At 44.5% G+C, this 25,417-nt stretch overlaps 1 protein-coding gene across 3 annotated transcripts in view; it reads left to right on the top strand.

The window, feature by feature from the left end:
* Window positions 1–25,417, top strand: part of CNIH3 (cornichon family AMPA receptor auxiliary protein 3) — a 151,202-nt gene that overhangs the window by 26,583 nt on the left and 99,202 nt on the right. For 2 of the 3 annotated variants that reach the window (XM_072948671.1, XM_006198840.4), the window contains exons 2-3: window positions 16,160–16,228; window positions 21,958–22,005. In XM_072948671.1, coding sequence (XP_072804772.1) covers window positions 16,160–16,228; window positions 21,958–22,005 — 117 coding nt within the window. The remainder of the gene's footprint in view (window positions 1–16,159; window positions 16,229–21,957; window positions 22,006–25,417) is intronic. The other variant, XM_072948672.1, reaches the window with a different exon arrangement.

The raw sequence follows: 25,417 nt of genomic DNA, 5'->3' as shown, positions 1-25,417 counted from the left end.
TCCTTTGGTTGCTTAGGGACACGCTTTGCAAATAATTCATCCTAGAGAATTCATTATGAAGCTGTTCAAAGCCAGCTATGTCACAGGAGCGTTCCTGACATTTAACAAACAAACAAACAAAACCCTCTACTGAGCAACTAGAACAACTAGTGACGAGCAGTTACTGCTTTGAAATTTCTCCAGGCCAAAATGATGCCATTCGGTACAGCAGGTAGAATGTTGAGGACTTGATCCGTCATCTGCTCACGTGCTGGAATATATTTGGATTATTTATTTGTTTAATTTTTAGTTAGACCTGGTCTATCCTTCGTGGTTCTTGTTGGCATCTGTCAGGGTCCCAGTGGAAGACAGCACATTCAGGGGATGACTGAGGAGGGTTCAATGAAAAAACTATGCACAGAGGAGGGGCAGGGTTAAGAAACCAACATGGGTGGTGCAGCACCAAGGTCTAGCAGAAGGGAAGCTGGTGCCACCCTGGGTCTGGAGAGGCCAGGGGAGGGGCAGTCACCAGAACTTCATGAGAGTTATGAGGCTGGGGTGCCTTCCGATGGGCCTGTGGCCTCAGGAGGAGGAGCAGAGACACTGCCAAACCAAGGTCCAGCAGGAGGGGAACTGGGAAATAAGTACCCTGCTGGTGCCTCCTGTTGGCCTGACATGATGAGAAGCCAGAGGGCGAGGAAGGCCAGGTGGCGCATTTCTTGGAGACTGAGCAGAAGATGTGGGAGGGTGGAATGGGATCTGGAGGGGTAAGTGGAGACTTCTCAGCACAGCTCACCTTTGGGTGGAAGGAAAATGGACATCCAGGCAGGAAGGAGGAGCCTGGTTAGACTTCTCCATTTTCAGAAATCATTGTCAGTGTCACTGGTGGCCACTGGAGTGCCATGTGATAGGGCACCGCTCCTGACCAGAAGCACAGATCACCTGTGGTTGAAGTCTCTGCTGGAGAACCCAGCCTGTTCTCGCATGTTCTCTAACTGCTCTGATGGCTTCTTGGGAGATAGATTCGTGGAAGACTCTTTGTAGTGCATTCAAAATCTGGACAGTATTGTCTGGTCTTGCCTCCGTAAAATATTTCACCTGGTCACACTTATGTGTTGACTTCTTTCAGCCATCCTTGAGGGTGGCTCCAATGAAAAGTCTAATATTTATTGCTGTGTTGCTTGTGTGTGTCCTTAACTGTAGTTAAAATATGTGCAGGAAGTAGGTTTTAGATGTGAGGCTTGGGGAGATTTTGTTTCCCCTGAGAAACTCTTTTTCTTTATGTACTTTGAGAACCACATAACTGATTTCTCTTCCTATTTTAGCTTCTGTTTTGGAAGCTTAGATCCAAATTTTCAAGCCAATTAATTTGTTTTCCTTTGGGATCCTTGTGTGTGTGTGTGTGTGTGTGTGTGTGTGTGTGTGTGTGTGTGTTTCCTTCTCTCAGCTTTAACCTTTTTGTCAGGTTTGAATTTTTTTTCTGGATCTAATTTTTATTCTCAGTTATGTTTCAGTATTTTACAGAGTTCTGAGAAACCACCTGAAATAACTTTTTATAAGGTTGGATAAATTCAGTTGATCAATTAGTAGGTCTGGAGGAGAGTGTCCTGAATGGAGGTTCCGAAGCCTGAGACCTGCCTCATGATGTGACTGCCCTCAGGGAACTGCCCTCCTGAATGCTGGAGTCCTCCACGGCTCCATCTTGGGTACAGAGATCAGTTGTCATTAAGTGCACACATAACCCACCTAGGAAGGCAGTGTGGGGTAGAAGGATGTCCCCTACTTTGTCTGCAGGAAGCACTGGGTAGGGGGTTTTGATCAACTAAGGAAGTATTTATACAAGTCTTTTGAGAAGTTTAAAATGTTTCATATTTGTTCATGCACTCATTTTATATTTATTGCAAGCACTGGGCCAAGGATACAGAGATGAGTAAATCATTCATTCATCCTTTCAGTAGGCATTTATTGAGCAACTATTGTGTGCCTGGCCCTGATCCCAGTGCTGGGGAGGCAGCCATATAAGGAAGAACTGGGGTTTTCCTCTTCTGTTTTATTTCCTTTACTACTTCGCTTCCGGTCACCAAGTAAGTGGCCTTTCCCCTACACCAAGGAATTCTCTGCAGAAACCAGCTGGGTGGCCTATAATATAACTCAATCTAACACTGTCTGCCTGAAGATAGTGTCAGATTCCACCGGTTAAAGGCTTAGTCCCACAAGCCTGCTGCCCACTTCACATGCCAGTTGCAAGTAGTAGGTCCCCAGTTTACACACAACTTCTGTCCTGCTTGACCACACACTGGAGGTTCCCACGACCCCCTCCTCAAGTTTGATTAATTTGCTCCAATGGCTCACGACCTCAGGGACATACTTCTATGTTTACCAGTTTACTAAAGGGTGTGATGAAGGATGCGGATGAACAGCCAGGTGAAGAGATACCTCAGATGAGGTCTGGGAGGGTCCCTAGCACAAATGCTTCTGTCCCTCTGGAGTTGGGGTGTGCCCCCCTCCCAGTGTGGATATCTTCAACAACCTGAGCTCTCCAAAGTTTGTACTCTTGGGATCTTCTGGAAGCCTCCTCATATAGGTGTGATCAATCATTTACTCATTTCCAGCCCCTCTCCCCTCTCTGGAGAATGGAGAGCTGCAAGTTCCAAGCTTCCAATTAAGGCTTACTCGACCAGCCCCCATCTGGGAGACCACCGGAATTCACCTCAGTAGAACAAAGGATGCTCCTGGTGCTCTTGTCACTTAGGGATTTTTAAGAGTTTTAGGAGCTCTGGGCCAGGAACAGGATCAGAGACTGACATGTATATATATGTGTATTTTCTGTTATCTCACAGCAGCAATGAACAAAACAGTGTCTCCTCTCACAGCACTAGAACCTGTGATCCCAGAGGCACTCATAACCTAATGGGATTCTTTGCCTATGTTCTTTGCATCTGTGGCATGTGCCAGGACTAACTTCTGAGATCAAAGTTGTGTTTTCGAATTAGGGTTCATAGATCTAAGTTACTGTGTTAAAGATGGTTGTAGTTGCAAAGAGATTTATAGCTTTTCCCTCATTCTCTCAACATTACAGCATGGTATCTACAGATAAGAGTCAAAGACTTAGTGATAAACCTGAGAATTGTGTCTGTAACTCCCAAGAGGACTATACGCTGGGCTTTTATTGTCTGAGGGATGCTCCAGGTGACGGGCCATGATAACATTCTCCAGGTCACACACAGCACATTAGCGCTGGAGAGATGAGTAGTTCTCAGCTGGCCCTGCCGACGCTATCCCTCAGTTTTGATTTAGCAGTCTAGGGCAGGGCCTGTGCTCCCTTCCTTGTATTTTGACAACTTCCTGAAGAAATGTGAAATGCTTACCAGTCCTGTCCCATCTTCAGAAATGCCAGTCTTCTCCCATGCGTTAATTTGGCGCATGAGGAAATTGAGGCTCAAGGGGACAAAGAGATTGCCAGCATTACATAATCAAAGGCAAACCCAGGACCCAAACACAAGTTCCCAACTCCCACGCAGTGCCCATTCCATCAGCCCAGGTTGTTTGCCTTCTGTGGGTGCACAGGTAGTGATTGTTGGGAGGTGTGAAATTATGCTTGCTGTGAAATTATCCGTCCCACTTTCTGCCCTGCTCTGGAAGGAGTGCCAGCAGGGGCATGGCCTGGGCAGTTTGGTTTTATTCTCACTTGATAATGCTCTTCCATTGAAGTATTTCAGTTATTACATTTGTGGTGCCTGGCTCTGAAGACTTCTCAAAGCAGATGGTGCTACTTTAAAAACCTTAATAAGCAAAGTATTTTGGAACTCCCCTGGTGGGTCAGTCTCTCTGCAGGAGATGACTGCAGCAGACATTGGCGACCAGAAGTGTCATAGCAGCCTAGGTAGGTTTCCACAGAGCTATGGCTCAGCCCTCCAGCGCTAAACTCATTCATGAGTGTGTGCAGGTTTGGAGGAAACAGCTCCCAGAAATGACTTAGAAGGAAGGAGTCAGCCGGTTACGTGCACCGTGGAGGCTGAGCTGAGTGCATTTGGTCAGGTTTTTCTTAGTGGTTGATTCCACATTTGGTTTTGAGGACCTGAATGGTTAAAGCCTCACATTCCAGTCCTGGTACATAACCTTCTAGAACAGGAAAGGAATTCTAAAGCCCCAAGGATGGTCCTCTCTGGGCTATTCTTGGGATGTACAAGTATTTGCATAGTCATTTGCATCTAGCTTGCATATGATTTACATATGCCTACGGAGACAAGTCTCTTCCAGGCAGTTTGCAAGTTGAAATTTCATTTTTTCTACTTAGAATGACTCCTTTCCTTTCCTGATTTCTCTCATCTCCTGTCACGTCACGTGGAGTTCTTAAATCTTGTCTTTGAGTCCAGGGACCATATCCTGTCTTCAACCTGCAGCTTGAAGTACAATGCCTCACATAGTAGGTGCTCATTGAATATTCAGTGAATGTAGTCACTCTGGCCCCTTGAGTTGACTCAGCATAGTCCCAGGTACTGGTATTGGAGGATAGGAAAGGACCAACCAGAGTTCTAGAATCTCACAAAGAAAATAGAAAATAATGTCAGAGTCTATCTCTGTGGTCTTAGGGGCGAGGAAGAGCTTCTTTAAAAAAATCTTCAAAAAGTGTGAAACAGTAATGCAGTACAAAACAACAATATAAGGCAAAAATTGGTTCCCAGTCAATGAAGGATAGCACAGAGTTCATTAGCAGGTGACAGAGGACCGAAGGTATTCAACACGTCTACAACATACCAGCAACAAGTGCAAATCAAAAAGCAAAATGGCAGCAATCCCTTAGGAAAATGGGCCAAGCCACTCAGCAGGCAGCTTATAGAAAAGGAAATCTGAAAGCCTAACCATTATATGGAGGGAGGCCCCACCTGGAGAAGTGCAAGGTAAAACGACAAAAAGATCACTTAAAACCTATCAGACTGCGAAAACTAGAAAGAAAGCTGGATACTGCCAAGTGTTGGCCGGGATGTGAGATGCAGAGCCCTCAGGACCACTGGGGGGATCCAGTCATTTTGGAGGTTAGTCAGGGAGAACTTAGCTCAGTTTAAAAAACCATAAAGTGCGTCACCCAGGAGTTCCACTCCTAGGTACAGATCCCAAGGAAATTGCCAGACCAGTCCTTAAGGGAACATGCGTGGGGATTTTGGAGCATTGTTTGAGGTGCAAAGGTCGAATCCGACTGTGTGTCTTACCAGAAGAATGAAGAGGTGGCTAGACAAACTGTAATGGCTATGCTGCTGAGTGCAAAAGGTAAGAAAATGAGACCGAAGTAGGTTAATTAAAAATATATGCACACAAACACATGCACATTGTAAGAATATAACAAAGAGAAAGATACACATTAAACATTTGCCAGTAATTGCCTATGCTGGAGGGAAAGGGCTCATGGCAGAGAAAGAGAGGAATGAATGAGTAAATAAAGTAAGAGAGAGCCTTGCTCAGATCCTTGATGGTAGTGTGTCATGAACCAAGGAGTGAGGTTAATTCACCCTCTGCCCCTGAGTATCTCAAACCCCTAAAACGCCACTCTCCACCAGCAACTTTAAAAAATTTAAATTCTGGCCCAGAGATTGGAGTCCGGCCTCCCTTTATACATATTCCATCTTCAATTTGATGAAAGGGTTCACACTCACATTCAGAAAAGTCAGTGTCTTGCTTAATAGGCTGCTACTCCCAGAGGCTGTTGCTTTTTCAGAGTTAATGCAAGAGAATGAATAGAGGTTGGTGTTAAAGGGAAAAATTGTTCTGGCACTTGTTAAGGTGGTAAGAAAGACTTAATTCAGGGCCATTGCAATAGGGGAGAGAGACTGGGCTTGATTTTGAATGCAAGGACAGTGGGGGTTTGGAGCCAAGGAGCAGGGTGAAGGGGTTGGTGGTGGCAAATCACTAAGAGGAGACATCAAGAATGGGTGAATTTTTGCTAAACTGACTTGATAGGGTTCTTGCTGGAGGCTGGCCAGGTTGATCAGATATCAAGGGTGGGGAGTGTCTCTAAACCAACTTAGCAGGATACTTGCTAAAACTGGACTCTGCAGGATGGACACAGACGCCCAGGGCTGAAGCCTGGGTGAGAAGAGGCTCAGAAGAGCCTGAGTAGAGTGTGGTCAAGGATGGAAGCTTTGTCACTAGCAGCCCAGTGCCTCATCTGCTTTTCTCTTTTAGTGTCTCCAGCTCCTACCGCAGTGCCTGGCAAGTGGTAGATCCTCAGTAAGTATTTTTAAGAATGAATAATGATGGATCTTCCTGGAAGATACTTTGGGGTGGGAGAGCCTCCCTGATGCATAGTCATGCTCCCCCTTGGGTGTGCACTCCCCCAAAGCCGCTGCCGGCCTGGAGGCTGGAGGAGGCCCTGACTTGCCCCCAAGGAGCAGAGGTCATTGGAACCAGAAGGTGGAGCAATTCTACGAGCCATGTGCGAGGCTGATGGCCATGACCCAAAGGGTGTCTGGAGGATCTCCAAACCCTTTGAACCAGAAATTGCTCCTGAAGGATGATGTTTGAGAACCAAGGATGCTGGAGCAGGCCTGAGCTTGGTAGGAGGAAGAGAGGACTTGAGCTGGCAACGGTGGCTTAGAGCAGACCCTAAGCCTGACTTGCTGGGCGTAGTGGGCCAGAGTGTTGGGGGCGCTGGCTGAGTTGGGGGCTGGGTGGAGCAGGGGGCCGTGGGGGCCTGACTGAGTGGGACCAGGAAGACCCCACCCTCCCCCACCGTCCCCCTCCCCCTCCCTCCCTGCATGTGTTCTTCACAGGGCCTGCCTCATGCACCACAAGTCAGCAGAATGTGGGGGCCTCCTCTCTCCTCCCCTCTGGCTTTGACCCTGCTGGCCAGACTGAGGACTGCCCTGCTGAGCGTCAGCGGGAGCACGTTGTCTGCGCCTTCCTGGACTCTTCCTGCTCTCGTGGCTCCTGTCCCAAAAGAGCGTGGCTCTGGGGTGTCTTTGTTTTCTGTTAACTAGACGGGAGCCAGGGAAGCAATGTCAGAACCAGCTGTGTCTGCAAATTCTGGCACCAACAATGGCAAATAAGCTGTGTCCTGTGTTCTCCAATTTGTCCTTGTCATTCAGGTCTAGGGGCTGGTCTGGGGACAGCTGATGCCTCCCTTTCCAGCTTACCTGCTGATCCCAGTTTCCTTCCCAGCATCCCGGTGCTCAGTCTCCCACCTGTGACAGGATGGCCCTGCCCCTTTCTCACGTATGTGTGTCCTCAGAGCAGCTCTGTCCTTGGCTCCTACCTACATCCTCCTCCCCTAAAGTGCCTGGGTGCTCCTGGATTCCTGGATCCAGACAGTGTGATGCTCATGACTGTGCTCAAGGCTAGGGAGGGCGGAAAGGTGGGAGACCAGAGAAGTGGGGCCTGAACATCTGCATGGTGGCAATAACTCCAACAATAAAAGTACCAGTTAGTATTTATCGTAGCTGTGTGCTCAGCATTGTGCCTGGTGCTTTACAGACATTATTTCATTTAATCCTCACAGCGATATGAGGTAGGAACCTTTACTGTCCCTCTTTATGAGGACACTGAGGTTGGAGAGGTTAAACAATTTGCCCTCAGTTGCACAAACAGATGAGGTGGAGTTTGGGTTTGAACCCAGGCATTCTGACTCCCGTGCGTATGCTTAACCCTTCTGTGCTGTCGAGCCTTTTATACTGTGGCTGTTCACGCCTCATCCAGCACCATCTTTATCTCTCCTGCTCTGATGCTCTGATCTATGGCCCCTCATTCCACAGTCACAGGAACCAGTTGAGGCAGGGTGGTTATTAGTCCCATTTTGTGGATAAGGAAGCCACAGCTGGAGAAGTGAAGTGACATGCCCAGGGTCGCACAGCTAGTCCTGCAGGGTCCAGACATCACGGAGACCTGCGCCAGGTGCAGGGCCCTTTCCTCTAAAGAGGCAGCACCTGTCGTGAGGCAGGGCGGCGTGGGGCCAATGGTTGCTCATTTTGCGGAGGTGAGAGGAGAGGGATGTGGGGCCTGCGTCTGTGGTTCCCAGGAGTGCGGAGCTGATGCTGCTGTCTGCTTGGCTCACACGGGGCTTAGTGAACACTTGGCCGGAGCAGTTGAGGATCAGTGAGCAGAACCTTTAGGAATCTTCTGCTGCTTCAGCCATAAAACCAGTATTAAACCTCAGGCATATGTATTACAACCAGTAAAGCTGTTTCCATCCCCCGTCTTTTTCCGAGCCAGTGGCGCTCCTGACCCTGAAAAATGGTCCCAGTGCTTGGGCAGTGGTTTGAAGGAATTACTCTTGTGTCAAGACATGGAGAGGAAGTAAAAAAAACTGACTTCTTTCTCAATTAGAGGTGTATTCTGAGCATGGCTTTAGGGAATTCGCAGAAAGGCTTGTGGTGAGTTTTTTATAAAAGCCTGCTTCCCTGGGGAGGTATTTATTTTGGGTCAGAAATGCTCCTGTTTGTTTCTTTCTCACTAACATTCACTGGTGGCACCAAAAGCTACCCTATACAGATAACATCTTAGGTCACAGCAGCAACATTTTCAGATATTTTGCAAGTGGAGTACATTCGTTTCCCAGGGTTGCCTTCATTAATTACTTAGGTGACTTAAAACTGTAGGAATTATATTCTTTCACAGTTCTGGAGACTGGAAGTGTGAACTCAAGGCAGGGCCCTGGTCCCTCTGACAGCTCTAGGGAAGAAGTTTCCCTGCGTCTTCCAGCTTCTGGTGGTTCCTGTCAATCCTTGGTGCTCCTTGGTTCGTAGCTGCATCACTCCCGTCTCTGTATGTCCTTTTCTGTGTCTTATAAAGGTACTTACTGTCCCTGGATTTAGGGCCCCTAATCTAGTGTGACCTCGTTTTAACTGATCATATCTGCAGAAACCCTATTTCCAAAGAAGGCCACATTCTGAGGTTCAGGGTGGACATGACTTTGAGGGGGACACTATTCAACCCACAGCATGGAGAAATCAAGAGAGGTGGTGTCCAGGTGGTCCTGCTGCAGCTCAGAGTTTGCACACCTGGTGACAGGGTTGTCCCTTTGATACATGGGCTTGTAGGCAGAAATTCTGGGGGGCTCAGGCCACGTGCCCTCCCGTTAAAAAACTTTGGACAGCTTTTCCTAGTGTCCACTCGCTCTCCAGGGTGGGTTAACCCGAATTCATCCTGGCTTCCTGGTCTGACTAGCCAGGATTCCTGGTTTTTTCTCCTGCTGCCTCTGACCACTGACTTTTCATTTGGGTCAATTAGTAGCCTTGCAGAAAAAAACCCCAGAAGATTGTCAGCCCCCCGTTTACTCCTCCGTGTGCACACCTGACACTGCTTTCACATGCACTGACCTGTCTTATCAATGTCCCCGTTGGTCACAGCCCTTTGTTAGATTGTGAGACCACAGCAGCAAATGCGCTGAGTTCTGCAAATCACGTAGAGGCTACATCACCAACAGAGCAGCTGGGCCCAGTGGGGTCTCACCACACAGGTCTTCTTCCCTGAGCTGGTTAGATGAGTCCCCCGCAGATGGGATTCTTGGCCAGTTCTGCTCTTGGCCTCATCCCCTCCCACTGTCTCTCACGGTCACTGGGCTTCAGCTGCCGGGGCCTTTCTGGGCCTCACCCCTGCCAACCTTGTTCCCCATGAGGCCCTCTGCAGCGTAACTTCCTTCTCCTGGAACTTCTCCATGTCTGACTCCTGGCCATTTGGTTTCTTAGCTGAAATGGCACCTCCTCCGAGAGGCCCTCCTTGACCACCCTCCTCCACCAATTCACATCACCCTGTTGTACTTTCTTTACATAACTGACCATTTTCAGATCTCTTTCTTGTTTATTTGTTGATTCTCTCCCCCGCCTCCATCTGTGAGGACAGGGACCTTATCTTCTTGCTCACTGCTGTATTCCAAAGCCGACAGCAGTACCAGGTACATCGTAGGTGCCTCGTGGAGTTTTGGGGCATCTTCAGTAATGCAACACTTTCTTTTTACCATTGCAAGTCAGAGAGAGGCAACACACCGTGCTGCGTGGAGCATCATCTGGTCAGGATTCGGAGACCTGGGTCCTGGGTGGGCTGTTACTCACCCATTGTGCCCCGGCAAGGACTTCTTTCCAACGCTCAGTTCCCCAAACTGTACAGCAGGGGCACATCCCTCTCCAGTGCATGGAGTCCTTGGGCAGATCAAATGTTGCAGTGAGATAATGTGATACAAATGCAAGATCGTGAGGCTTCAACCAATAAAGATCTTTCAGAGACCACAGGACACGGTGGAGCAAACACAGGGGAGAAGCTGTTCCAGAGAAAAGAGGCTTTTCTGAATCCTAAACTCTCTGATAGGGTAGCCCTGGGGACTCATTAGCTAATGGAGGTTGAATTTTCTCTTATTTCTTACTCTTCCAGAAAGGTATTTTGCCATGGTAGAGCATAGTTATTTTTAGCAACATAACTGTTTCAGACAAGCAAGATAACATTTAATCTCCTGATTATAAATGCTGGGAGCCTAAAGAAGCCTTCCTGAGATGCTCTGTAGAGGATTTCTGTAACTCCTCGCCTCTTGAGGTGGGTCCAGGCTGCTCTCCACCCTTGGGATGTGGCCCGATGGGATGGAGGCTGTCTAGAATGAGGGTGATCTACGCCCAGCTGACGGTGCTACAGGCGGGTCTCTAGTCCCTGGTGAGGCCCCTCGCAGGGGCTTCATGTGGCCAGTGAATTGTTGATTCAGGATCCTAGGGCGGGGGTCGGGACCTGGGGAGCAGCTGGCGGGTTTGAGTCAGGACCTTTGGGGTCGAGTTAGCCTAAGCCCAGTGGACACGCCCAGTGTTCACAGAAACAGCTTCACATCGAGTGTGTGTTTCTCTGCTTGTAGCTCCCTTCCTTTTTCAACTTCTGGGTGGACTCCCGGGGCCCCGGGTCTTTCTCTCCTGGAGCCTCCAGCTCTGCACACCGCTAGGTCCTGGCGTCTGACTGTCTCCCTCTGGAGCAGCGTCTCACCCACAGCCCAGCCCCAGGCAAGGTCACAGACAACCTGGCTGTGCAGCTTGTGGAAGACCCAATTCTCTTGCTTTGCTCCCACTGTTCTGCTGCTGCCTCTTTTCTAGCCTTTTCTGTGCTCCCTCAGACCTCCATTTCAAAAGCTTAGTGAGAAAACAGGGAGGGGAGATACCCTATGAAGGAAAATGAAACAGAGGCTCTGAATATAAATTCAACCTGTAAATTTGACAACTTTGATGAAACTGGTTAGTTCCTTAGAGTCACAAACTTCTCAAAGCTCATGTAATAGGAAATAGATAACCTGACAGTCCTAAATCTATTAATGAAATTGAATTTTAAGTTTAAACTTTCCCATTAAAAAAAAAACTCTAGGTTTTAGGAAAACAAAACCTAGAAGAAAATCTTTGTGGCCTTAGAAGTTCTTAGATCCAACACCAAAAGTACGATCAGTCAAAGAAAAACTGATAAATTGGATAAACTGATAAATGTTAAAATGAAAAACTTTTACTCTGAGAAATATCCTGTTAAGAATGAAAAGACAAGATACAGAATAGAAGAAAATATTTGCAATTTGCATAACTAACAAAGGACTTGAATCCAGAATATATAAAGAATTCTTAAAAATCATCAATAAGATAGCAAACATAAATTTTTTTAAAAAGATGGGCAACTGATTTGAACACATGCTTTACCAAACAAGAGATACAGATGGCCATTAAGCCCATGAAAAGATGCTCAACATCATTAGTTACTGGAGAAATGCAAATTAAAACTATAATTTATAAAATTATAAATTATAAAAATATAATTAACCCTACATACTTCTTGGAATGGCTAAAATAGAGAAACCCAAACTGATAATACTAAGTCTCTATCATCAGAAATCTCCCATGAAGTACCCATCACCTCACGGAGCAGGAAGGTGTAGGTTGCATTCTGGCCTTCCTTCATGCCTTCTTCCAGGTCAGAACCTGAGGTGGGCAGTGGGTACCTGCTCTCAGACTCATTCAGCAGCTCGGAACCCCCAGGCTCCTCTCCTACTGCTTTAAAGCACCAGCTGCCTTTGTTCCTTTTAGCTCAGACCCGTCTCCTGGCACTTTGGGGAACTTCTGTATGCCACGCCAAGAGTTGTGGAGTTGTAACGCTACCCAGAGACTGACTTCCAGTTCACTGGATCAAAACGTAGTGAATTGTCTTTATAATTAGGTAGATCATGGGCTGAAAGATTGCTTTTCTCAACCTCATGGGAGCTAGGAGTCCTGCTTGGTTTGCATTTGTATCAGGGTGGATGTGGATGTGAATGTGAATGTTGAACACACTATGTTCATTAAGATTTGTAGCTGGGAGATAAATCATGTCTCAACAGATTCAGCTTCTGCTCTTCAGCCCCCATATCCAACAGTGGGCATGTAGAATGAGGTGAACAGTTTAACTGAAGCACATAAAAAACCTGGGGCTTTTAGACAATGTGAAGTCAGTATGAAGGCAGGAATGTGATGTGTCCACAAAAAAAAGCTAATGCTATCTGGTTACATTAACAGAGGCATAGTTTAGAGAACAGAGGAGGTGAGTGATACATTTACTCTCCGTGCCCCCTGACCTCACATTGAGTATGATGTTTAGTTCTGACAGTCACATTTTATTTTATTTTATTTTTAACTTACTTTTAATTGAAGTATAGTTGATTTACAATGTTGTGTTAGTTTCTGGTGTACAACATATTGATTCAGTTATACATATATATTCTTTTTTCATGTCCTTTTTCATTGTAGTTTATTACAAGATATTGAATATAGTTCCCTGTGCTCTACAGTTAGACCTTGTTGTTTATCTATTTATATGTAGTAGTTTGTATCTGCTAATTCCAAACTCCTAATTAATCCCTCCAACCCCCTCCCTTCTCCCCTGGTAACGTAAGTTTGTTTTCTATGTCTGTGAGTCTTTCTGTTTTGTAAATAAGTTCATTTGTATCATATTTTAGATTCCACATATAAGTGATATCATATGATACTTATCTTCCTCTGTCTGACTTACTTCACTCAGCATAATCATCTCTGGGTCCATCCATGTTGCTGCAAATGGCATTATTTCATTCTTTTTTATGGCTAACAGTATTGCATTGTGTGTGTATATCGCATCTTCCCATTCATCCTGACAGTCAGGTTTTAATACAGACATTTACAACCTGTAATGTCAGTGAAGGGCAATCAGGATGATGAGGCAATTTAGTGCCAATTAATATAAATAAAGTTTGGAGAGATTGAGCCTGAAGAAGAAAGATTTGCTGTGTTCACAGTAGCTGGCAGTGCTTAAAGGATTCTTTGTAGGAGAGTGATTTGACTGTCCTCTGTGCCTCTGAAGCAGTGCTGTACAATAGAACTTTCTGTGATGATGGTAATATTTTGTATCTGTGCTGTTTAACTAGATAAATGTGATTTCGAGCAATTAAAATGTGGGGATTGAATTTTAAATTTAATTTTAACTAATTAAAATTTAATTTAAATAGCCAAATGTGGCTATTGTATTGGACTGTGCAGCTCTAGAGGGCAAATAAAAGAACAGAACAGGAGTTGGCAAATGTTTTCTGTAAAGGGCAAGATAGTAACTGTTTTGGGCTTTGCGGGCCATATGGTGTCTGTTGTAGCTACTCTGTCATCATAGGGTGAGAGTATAGGCAATGTATAAAAGAACTTGTGTGTCTTTGTTCTGTAAAACGTTATCTATGGGAACTGAAATTTGAATGTAATATGATTTTTACATGTCACAAAGTATTACTCTGCTTCAATTTTTTCAACTGTTTTAAAGGAGTAAAAACCATTCTTAGCACACAGGTTGTACAGAAATGGGTGGCAGGCTGGATGTGGCCTGCGGGCTGTGGTTTGCTAACCCTGGCTTAGGATGTGAGTGGGAGCCTTGGGGAGTCATATGTGTAAGTTCAGTAGAGGAAGGTGATGGTTAATTAGTGGGAGCCAGGGATGGAATGAGCATCTTCAGTAAGTGGTGAGTTTCTTGTTACTAAAGGGCTTAAGTAGTGGCTGGATAATTAACTCTCTGGCAAGGGATGATACAGAAATGTGTCTATTTAATACAAGTTATATTAGAATTTTCCCCTAATTCTGTAGGTGTATTGCATCAGAATGCCATGTGACTGCTTTAAAAATCATACCTGGTTTTTAGAGGAAAGTAGGTTGTTTCCCCCTACTTTGTACTTACTCTCAGCCCCATGTTGCTGGAATGGGGACATTTGAGGTTGGAGAAGGGTGCCAGCTTCTCTGGGACGTGCCTTCATGGGGGAGTTGGTTATGTCCATCTGTATGCAGCCCAAGAGAGGACCTAAGACCTCCACATCCTAAGAGAGGAATCTCTACTGGCCAGATGCCACTTTGCTCGGTCTTGGAGTTTCCTTTCTGGGCACAAGGTGGCTGGGGTCAGGAAGCTTCACGTCTAGTTAGCTCTTTCTGCAGATGGGTCTTACCTCAGTCTGTGACTGGTGAAAGTCATCACCGATACTCTGCCCTTCAGACAAATGGGGAACTCATTGCTCTCTAGGGAGCTCCGAGCCTCTGTCCAGAATGACCTTGAAAACCCCAGTCCAGTGGACCCAGTTGTGACAACTTGACTGTCCAAGAACTTATTGTCCAGCCTGTGGAAGGCTAGAGATTGGGTTATTTCTATTCCTGTCAACTGTTTCTTGATTTTCTCTTCTTCCTTTTGCCTGACTTCTAGCCCTTTAACTTCTAATCAACATCTCTGCCAAGATAAAGAAACATGAAAAAATAAACAGCTTTTTCCTTAAGAGGGAAATTGAAAGTGCTAGTTTGAAGTTTTAAATTTTTTTGTGCCTTCATCCAAACCCCAATCTGCCCTCACCATAATAGAGTTCTTTCTACATCTTTGTGAGGCACAGGAAACTTAAAAAAATTTTACTTTGGGGATTTAAAAAATTGAGATATATTTGACATACAGCTTTGAGTATGTTTAAGGTGTACAACATACCGATTTGCTACATTGATATTGCAATATGGTTAGCAGACACCTCTGTCCTATAACATAGTTATTTCTTCTAGTTTTGGGAACAGTGTAGATCTAGTCCCTTAAGCTGTGGAGGGCAGGGAGCTCTCCTACATTGTTGATAGGAGTGTAGTTTGGTGCTGCTGTTATGGAAAACAGTATGGAGAGTCCTCAAAAAGCTGAAAATAGGCCTACCCTGTGATCCAGCAATCCCACTTCTGAGCATATATCCAGAGGGAACTTAAATTCGAAAAGACGCAGGCATCCCAATGTTCATAGCTGCACTATTTACAATAGCCAAGACATGGAGCAACCTAAGTGTCCATTGACAGATGACTGGATAAAGAGGATGACTGGATAAAGAAGCACACACATACACACACAGTGGAATATTACTCAGCCATAAAAAAGAATGAAATCATGCTATTTGCAGCAACATGGATGGACCTAGATATCATGTTGAGTGAAGTAAGTCAGAGAAACACACATATCATATGATATCACTTGTATGTGGAATCTAAAAAAATGACACAAAAGAACTTATTTACAAAACAGAAATAGACTCACAGACATAGAAAACAAACTTATGGTCACCAGGGGGAAAGGGGAGGGTGGAGGGATAAATTAGGATTTTGGAATTTGCAGATACTACTATATATATAAAACAGATAAACAACAAAGTCCTACTGTGTAGCACAGGGAACTATATTCAGTATCCTGTAATAGCCTATAGTGAAAGAATATGAAAGAGAATGTATATGTGTGTATAACTGAATCACTATGCTCTACACCAGAAATGAATACAACATTGTAAACTGTCTATACGTCAATAAAAATAAGTACATTTTAGAAAATTAAAAAAAAAGATCTAGTCTCTTAGTAAGTTTAATGCTTATAATATGTTTTGTTGTCTTTAATCACTGTACTGTGTACTAGGTCTCCTGGACTTACCTTCTAGTTGTAAGTATCTACCTTAAACAACATCCCTTTCATTCCCTATTGTGGGGATTTTTAAGCGTATGCAGGGTAGACAGAAGAATGCAATCAACCCCAAGTGCCCATCACCAGCTTTGACGGTGACCGACTCCTGGCCAGTCTTGTGTCATTGATACCCCTCTCCTGCCTCCAGTGTTATTTTGGATCAAATCTACAGGAAGCTTTTGACATGGTGTATTGACTCACTTTTCACACTAACATCTCAATTCTGTGTGTTCTATTTCAGATAATTGCCTTTGATGAGTTAAGGACAGATTTTAAGAGCCCCATCGACCAGTGCAACCCTGTTCATGCGGTAAGTAGTGGGTACTGGTGGCCAGAAGGGTGTTGTCCCCACGGGCCACCCCGGGCCTGTGAAGGAGGGCGAGGTTTTTGATGAATAGGATTAGTGAGGCACATACCTGGCCCTGACTGCATCTCCACGCCTGGCTCAGGGTGGTCGCCCCCGAGGCCTGCTGAGGTCTCAGTTTATCCTGCAAGTCAAGTGTGGCCACTCTAATACGCAAGTGGGAAAGGTCTGCCCGCTGTGGCTGTGGGGTCCTTAAGGCCCCGTGTTACTGGTTTTTGGCCTTGCATCCTTGAACAAGGAGACAGGCTCCAGGCTGGCCACCATGTTGGCGGGTGTGGGAGCATCACTGTGGTCCACCCAACTCTGTACTTTGCCAGGTTTCTCAGAGGGACACTTGCAGGGGGGTTGATGTACACAGCTCCTTGCCCCATATCCATCGGCCAGGAGGCATTCATCTTGGGAGGCTCTGTGGGCTTGAAGTCAGCTTGCTTCCCCCGAGGGAACGTGATGCCGTCTGATTGTCCGGTCTGGGTTCAGTATGTGAAAGACCTCCTTGCCCTAGCACCTGCTGATCCCAGAGACCTACTGCTCTGTCTGGCTGGCCAGGCTGTGCGTGCTGCCCTCCCACGGGCCCTGGAATGGATGTAGAGCGAGGCATCGCTACAGGGAGAGGAGGAGGACCTCACTTCTGTTGAGTGGGGTGGGTGTTGGCCCTCTGCTCCTCTGGTCAGTGCAGCGCACGTCCCAGAGCCCGGCACCAACCACGCCTGTGGACAGAGCCTTTTCCAGACTCATTCCAGACCTGCCCTCTGAGTCTGTGACTCAGTCTAAGCTCGATGGGCGTGCACTGAGTTGCAGTTCTTTCCAGGCCCTGGTTTTCAGTACTAAGGCAAGTTTTTGTTTGAATAGTTCTGTTGATATTTTCAGCCAGAAGTTGTGGCGAGAACACCAGGATTTACTAGTGTGAATATACATGTGTATATTATGAGTATTATTGTGACTATTAACCTGGAAGGCTATGACATCATTCTTTAGTGACTGGGACAGAGAAGTCTGTTTTCCTTAGCTGCAGGCCCCCTGAAGAGGCTGTGCTCTTTGGGAGATCCCAGAAGACCAGGGGAGTAGGCCTCTATAAAGTACAGGGCTGTTACTGGAGTTGGGAGTTTTTTTTAAATTGAAGTTTAGTTGATTTACAATGTTGTGTTAGTTTCTGGTGTACAGCAAAGTGATTCAGTCATACACACACACACACACACACACACACACACACACATATTCTTTTTCATTATATGCTATTACAAGCTATTGAATATAATTCCCTATGCTATACAGTAGAACTTTGTTGTTTATTTTATGTATAGTAGTTTTTATCTGCTAATCCCGAACTCCTAATTTATCCCTCCACCTACCCTTCCCCTTTGGTAACCATAAATTTGTTTTCTATGTCTGTGAGTCTGTTTCTGTTTTGTAAATAAGTTCTTTGTGTCATTTTTTTAGATTCTACATACAAATGATATCATATGATACTTTGTCTGACTTACTTCACTACGTATGATAATCTCCAGGTCCATCCATGTTGCTGCAAATGTCATTATTTCATTCTTTATTATGGCTGAGTAGTATTTCATTGCATATATATACCACATCTTCTTTATCCATTCATCTGTTGATGGACATTTAGGTTGTTTCCATGTCTTGGCTACTGTAAATAGTGCTGCTGTGAACATTGGGGTGCATGTATCTTTTTGAATTAGAGTTTCCTCTGGATATATGCCCAGGAGTGGGATTGCTGGATACTATGGTAACTCTATTTTCAGTTTTTAAAAAAAATTTGTTTATTTTATTTTATTTATTTCCATTATTGTGTTATTTAACTATTTTATTTTGGCATGGTGGGGAAGGTAATTAGGTTTATTTTTAGAGAAGGTACTGGGGATTGAACCCAGGACCTCATGTAGGCTAAGCATGTGCTCAACCACTTGAGCTATACCTTCCCCCCTATTTTTAGTTTTTTAAGGAACCATACTGTTTTCCATAGTAGCTGCACCAAATTACATTCCCACCAATAGTGTAGGAAGATTCCCTTTTTGGAGTTGTAAGTTTTTTTGAGTTTTTACTACATGCTAGGAAATTTTATATGTGTATATATCCTATAATCCTTACAACTCTGCCAGGTAGGCACCATTATCCAAGGACTCAGAACTCATGAGTGGTCAAGTCAGGATTGGAATTCAGGTCTGACTATGTTCTTACACCTATTCTATGTTGTCCATTTAAGAGATTTGGCGTTTTAATGCCTGATTTTATCATCCCTTTGGCATCCGATTCTTTGATTCAATGAAATAGAGCCAAACTCTTTTCAAGTCAACTGAGTAAAGCAGAATTTTGTGGCAAGTTGGAAGAATCGCTAAGAACCACTTGAAAACCTACTATATCTTGTGAAACTTGTCATGATTAAAACCCATTTTGTTTCCATCTGCCAGCCTCAACACCCAGCAATGAGAACTTGGCTCCACCAGGCCTGAAAGAATTGCACCCTGGGCCTCTTTCCTTTCTGGTTTTTGTGTTTGGCACCAGCATCACATACCTGGCTTATTAACATCTACCGGTTGCATGGAGCTGCTCTGGACTGAGAGGGCGCTTCTGTCTTGGAAGGCCAGGGAGTCAAGGGCCTGCTTTCCTTCCTCCTGGTGGTTTGGGCTCAAATTAGAAAGTGGCTCACTTAGAACAACTGTAGTTTCTTGTGTGATCCCAGGGTAAATGGTAGTGAATTAATGTGTCCTGCCTGTCAATTCCATCATGCGAATTCTACACTGGGGTGCAGGGGGTTGTTGAAACCATGAGACTGTTCATGGAGCCTGTTACCAGGTTGCCATGGCAAGTTCCTTAGTTCAGGAAGAACAGAGAAAATTAGGACCAGCCCACATTCCACAGGGAGCTGCTGTGAAAGGTCAGTGTAAGAACAGAACCTGCACACAGTAGGTGTTCAATCCTATTTGTTGGTGAAAAAATGAAGGACCATTGAAGGGTGAGGTTGTGGAGCAGAGAAGGTGTTATTAAAGACACACTTCTAATTCGTTAATTAATTAAGGAATCTGGGCTTTGAAGGCCAGACATTTCATGGACAGACTGAAGCCCCTAGGTAAAGGACTCTTTGTCTGTGATTTAAAAAAAAATCCATAAAAACCCTTAATGGGAGGGTATTAGACATTCCCCCAGGTTTTATGATGTTCCTCCCTGGCAGGAACTTAAATGGTTTGGATGCCTCATTTAGCTCATCTTTAAGCTCTTTGGGCCTCTGTAGAGCCTCTGGAGAATCATTTCAAGGCTCAGGTGGCTTGAAAAAGCTACTTCACAGGTTGGTAACTCCAGCCCTGGATGGACTTTTGTTACAAACAGCTGCTAGTTGATACGATGCATTTCTAAATGAATGTGTGTGAGGTCTGCTGGTCCTTTGTATTTAAGATTCCCTAAAGTTCCAAATATTGTTGGGCCCTCCAGGTGGAACCCCTTCCAGGAGGTGGGAAGAAGGAGAAATGCTTTTACTCCTAGTTTCTCTTGTTAATCTTTTCCCTTTCCTTTTACTAGCTGGGCGTTTAGTGTCACTGTAAAGTAAGGAGAAATGTCCGTCTGAGGATCTAGCTTCCTGGGAGGGAGCTAGCATGTGTCCTGGACCCCCCCATTTCATGCCTGGTATCTCACAGCTTTTCACATTTTTCTCCATTTAGGCGGGCTCGATGCCCAGCTGTATGTGTGTTTGCATGTGCATGTGTGTGTGGGTATACACACATGTGTTGAAGAGGACAGAGTCAGTCTTCCTAGCCACATGGACACTAATTTGTCCTGATATGGGCTCTTTCCTCTACGCTTAAAGGATGCACAGGAATCACTGTATTTATGGTTTAATTAGGGGAAATTGAAGTGTCCCAGCCACCTGTCTTCTCCAGATCCACGAGGAATCTCATTATCATCACATCTACTGCAACCAAATTGCCTCGGTAATGAAGCCCCAGGAAATGCCACAGCTGTGTTCAGAGTGGCTTCAAAAATCACAAAAGCCACTGCAAGAGCAGGAAGGCAGCATTTTGTGTGTGATGCGAGCATCATCGCCTGCCCAGCCACGGGGCATCTTTCCCTTGGCCCTGAGCCCGACTCTGGAAATGGACTTCGATGTTTTGAAAAATCTTAGCCTAGGGGCACTGCTGGTGTCTAATTGAGTGGGAAGATTGCTTCGTCTAAATACACTCACTTTAGAAAAATAAAACCAACAGGCAGAGAAGTTCCCCACATTACACACTAATCAGGCACATATGCTCCTTGAGACTCGAATGAGAAGGCCCCCCAAACCCACCGGGAGGCCCGACCATGGACTTTGGGACATTCAGTGAGCACGCGGTGCCTGTTCTGCAGTTTGACTGTTTCACAGGGACATGGAAGCTGTAGAAAAAAGTACAGAAACCTCTGTTGGGCTGAGAGGGAAACTGAGCCCATGCTATTTGCTGGGAAGTTTCTGTTAAGAACAAATAACTGTGACAAGGAAGATGGAAAAAAGCTCGAAACTCTTTTTTTTCAATTTTATTGAGTGTGTCTTTAAGGTACAAAGCATAACAACTTGACATATATATATTGCAAAATAATAGATTAACGTCCATCATTTCATATAGATACAGAAGAAGAAAGATAAAGTTTTTTCTTTGGGATGAGAATTTTTAGGCTTTATTCAATTAGTGAATATGCCACACGCAGTGTTAACTACAGTCATCCTGTAGTCTGTCACATCCCCAGTACTTTTTAAACTTATAACTAGAAGTTTGTATTTGACCACCTGCCTTCAATTTTACCTGCCCTCTGATCCTCCACCTCTGCTAACCACAAACTTGATCTCTTTTTCTATAAGTTTCCTTTCTTTTTTTTAGATTTCACATGTAAATGAGATCATACAGTATTTGCCTTTCTCTGTCTGCTGACTTATTTCACTTAGCACAGTGCCTTGGAGGGCCACTCATGCTGTTACAAATGGCAGGATTTCCTTCTTTTTTATGGCTGAATAATATTCATATATATATCACATCTTCTTTATCCATTCATCTCTCAGTGGACATTTAAGTTGTTTCCATGTCTCGGCTATTGTAAATAACCTTGCTATAAACATGGGGGTGCAGATATCACTATGACACAGTGATTTCGTTTCCTTTGGATATACCCAGAAGTGGGATTGCTGGATCATGAGGTAGTTCTACTTTTAACTTTTTGAGGAACTTCCGTATTGGCTGCACCAATTTACATTCCCACCAACAGTACACTAGGGTTCCCTTTTCTTCCACAGCCTTGTCAGCACTTATATCAGAGATAAGTCTTGTCCTTTGGATGCTAGTCATTCTAACAGCTGTGAGGTGGTAGCTCATTGTGGTTTTAATTTGCATTTCCCCCGTGATCAGTGATATCGAGTACCTTTTTATGTACCTGTTGGCCATATTATGTCTTCTTTGGAAAAATGTCTGTTCAGTTCCTCTGCCCATTTTCAATTGGACTATTATTATTTTTTGCTATTGAGTTGTATGTGCAGAAACTCTTGTTAGGTAAAGCCATGTGGGTGGGAACACACAGGCCATGTGCTGGAAGGGGTCTGTGGTGGGTTCTGTCTCCCCTCCTTGGGCATGAATATGGGGCTTCTTGTGTTCTTTCAACAGAAAGTCTAACCTCACTTCTCTTTTCTTTCTTGTGCGCCCTGATAGAGGGAACGACTGAGGAACATCGAGCGCATCTGCTTCCTTTTGCGGAAGGTCAGTGCAAGAGCCCCCTCCTGGAGCGTGGATGGTCACATGGTCGTGGTGGTCACACAGGGAAAGGTGCTGGCGAGGCTTGGTGCCTGCTTTGGTCCTGTCTCCCGAGGAAGGCGAATGGTGGAGGGGTAGGGGAGGTGGGAGCCAGTGATCTGTTCTTTGGAAACCTCCAGAGACAAGACGAGCTAATTAAAAGGGGTGGCCATCAATCAAAGTATCAGGACCGCACTGGATATTTGCAAGTGCCCTCTGGTTGAATTTAGAGGTTCTTTATCTTTGCGTGATGATAGATGGCATTTACAGCTGGTGTTGCCTCCCAGCCTTTGTTCCTATCTGGTGCGGCACTCCGAAACGCTCCTGCCTGGCTCAGAGAAGTTTTTAACTGGTTGTTGGGTTTCCTTTGAGGTTTCAACCTGCCACTTAGCTTTGCCGTTTGATTGACAGCATCATTTGGAGTGTCGGAGGGGTCAGATGGGAGATATTATTAAAGGGGGAGCTGAGCATTCAAAGAATTGCTCTGAATGGATGGGCAGTAGGTCACAGCTGCCCTCAATGCATTCAGGAAGCACAGATGCACACACATATTCATGTGTGCACGTCCAGCTTAAGCTTAGTATTTAGCATGACTCTGTGATGTAGCTGGGGGACCCCTGTGGCAGAGACATCAGTCTGTCACTCACCAGTAAGGAAAGCACATGGGTTTTTGCAGCAGCGTGTGGAGAACAGCAACTTGCAGGTAAAACATAGCCTTGAGCCAAAGGACATCCCTGATCTCTGTCCAGAGCAATGGGCTACAGGCCATCTGTCAACCCCAAAGGAGTTTTTGAGCCTTATGTGAATAGGAGAGAAACCAAACACCATGCCAACATTGATCAAAAGGAAACAATTTTGCAAGCTTTTGAAATTTTTCTGTATTTCAGTAATTGTACCTTTCATGGGGAGAAAGAGCGTAATCAAGAAGTCAGTTATTTTTCTAGCTAATTACATGTCCTTTAGTGCTTTCCAAGAAACTCAGTATGTTAGAGTTCCACTTCTCTGTCACAGTGGGGAAGTAACCTTGGATAATGAAAATACTAGTGATCCAAGGAATAAAGAATGATTAACAAAATAGCATATGGCATTTGGTATTCAGGGTAATTCATGAATTTGTCAGTTATTCTCCCAGATAATATCTCGGACACCAATAACCCGCTCCAGCTGTCACTTTCATAGACTCTGGTTTGTACTTTAAGACTGACACCTGAGTGCCCTTCACACTGTAGGTCGCCCTTATCCGCCATCCCGAGTGTACCATCCTGAATTCTCTGGCAGAGCAATCATCTATATCCATCACCTTTGAGCCTTGTTCATCCTTCTGTGTTGCTTGACCATTGACTCTGTCCAGACAGTGGTCAGTGGCCTGTGGCAGCCTCTGCCAGTGTCCTGCCCTGTAGCCCTGGACCTTTCAAAGGTCAGAGGCAAGAATATGAAGGGACACAGGCCGTGCAAGAATTAGCATCACCACTTGCAAATTTGCATGTAGTTTGCGTTACTCTCTGTAAAAAGTAGTCTGAGGTATTTTACTGCAGGAAGCACTGTCCTCCAAGGATCTTTATCTGTTTTTCACCCTTTTCATTGACTCCTTCCCATGCTACTGCCTCTGCTGCTTCGGTGAACGCAGTTGCTCTTCCTTGTTAGTGAGAAATACCAGGGAGGGAAGTTCAAGGTCAACATCAGAGGACACGAAATGCTGACTTCAAGATTTGAGGGGTTGTAACTGCACCCGATCACAGGAAACCTAACGGTTTTCTGTCTCTCACGGGGAGGTGCACTGGGGCTGCCAGCCCCTCCTCGACTAACTGGAGGCAGAAATAAGCCACGTGCCTGCAGTTTCATTTCCTTGTGGCATCCTCCTCCTGTTCCAGTCCTCTTGCTGAAAGCACATCTTTCCTTTAGACACTTGGCCCTGTTAGTTCTCCACCTCTGTGTCTGTGCGCTGGGTGCCTGAGGAGGTCGTTTCTGTTGATGTCAGCATCCTTTCTTTCTGAATGTAATTGCAGATTGTTGGCCTTTCTGAGTATCTGGCCATTGAGAACTTGCTGTCCCCTTACACGTTGTTTTAGCTGAACTTGGTAACTTTCTGTATTCTCCCAGACACACCTAGGTCCTGGGCGTGTGGGTCTGTCTCCTCCCACTAGAACGTAAGTTCTGGAAGGACAGCGATTTTGTACTGTTTGCAGTCACACCTAGTGACATAGAAGGTAGAATGTAGCTTGTTGAGATTGCTTAATAAATATTCATTAACTAAATTGATGAATGAGTGCTAACTTTCTGATACTTCTGTAATCTAAATTATTCTGGTTGAAACACTGGAATAATCAATAGTCTTTCCCTTCATTTTCTTTGTTTTTATTAATTTTTATTTTTTATTGAGGTATAGTTGACTTACAGTGTTTCGGGTGTATAGCAAAGTGATTCAGTTATACACACATATGTATGTATTCTTTTTCAGATTCTTTTCCCTTGTAGATTATTATAAGCTGTTGAATATATAAATTTCCTGTGCTATACAGTAGGACCTTGTTGTTTATCTATTCTACGTATAGTTTTGTGTATCTGTTAATCCCAAACTCCTAACTTATCCCTCCCCCCTTTTCCCATTTGGTAGTCATAAGTCTGTTTTCTATGTCTGTGAGTCTGTTTCTGTTTTGTAAGTAAGTTCTTTTGTGTCATTTTTTTAGATTCCACATACAAGTTATATAATATGACATTTGTCTTTCTCTCTCTGACTTATTTCACTCAGTATGATGATCTCTAGGTCCATCCATGTTGCTGCAAATGGTATTATTTCATTCTTTATTATGGCTGGGTAGTATTCCATTGTATACATATACCACATCTTCTTTATCCAGTCATTTGTTGATGGACATTTAGGTTGCTTCCATATCTTGCCTATTGTAAATAGTGCTGCTTTGAACATTAGGCTTCAAGTGTCTTTTTGAGTTAGAGTTTTTTTTTTTTTCCTAGATATATGCCCAGTAGTCTGATTGCTGGATCACATGGTAACTCTATTTTTAGTTTTTTAAGGAACCTCCATACTGTTCTCATAGTGGCTGCACTAATTTCTTTTCTTTTTTAAGTTGAAGTATAGTTGATTTACAATATTGTGTTACTTTCAGGTGTACAGCATAGTGATTCAGCTTTTTCCTGATTATATTCCATTGTAGGTTATTACAAGATATTGAATATAATTCCCTGTGCTATACAGTAAATCCTTGTTGCTTATCTATTTTGTGTATTGTAGTTTGTATCTGTTGATCCATATTCCTAATTTGTCTCTCACCCCTATCTCTCCCCTTTGGTAACCATAAGTTTGTTTTCTATGTCTGTGAATCTGTTTCTGTTTTGTAAATAGATTCATTTATATTTTTTT

The sequence above is a fragment of the Vicugna pacos genome, chromosome 23 (assembly GCF_048564905.1).
Source record: "Vicugna pacos chromosome 23, VicPac4, whole genome shotgun sequence".
In the NCBI taxonomy this organism is placed as follows: Eukaryota; Metazoa; Chordata; class Mammalia; order Artiodactyla; family Camelidae; genus Vicugna; species Vicugna pacos.
This window is presented reverse-complemented; position numbering and strand designations above follow the sequence as displayed.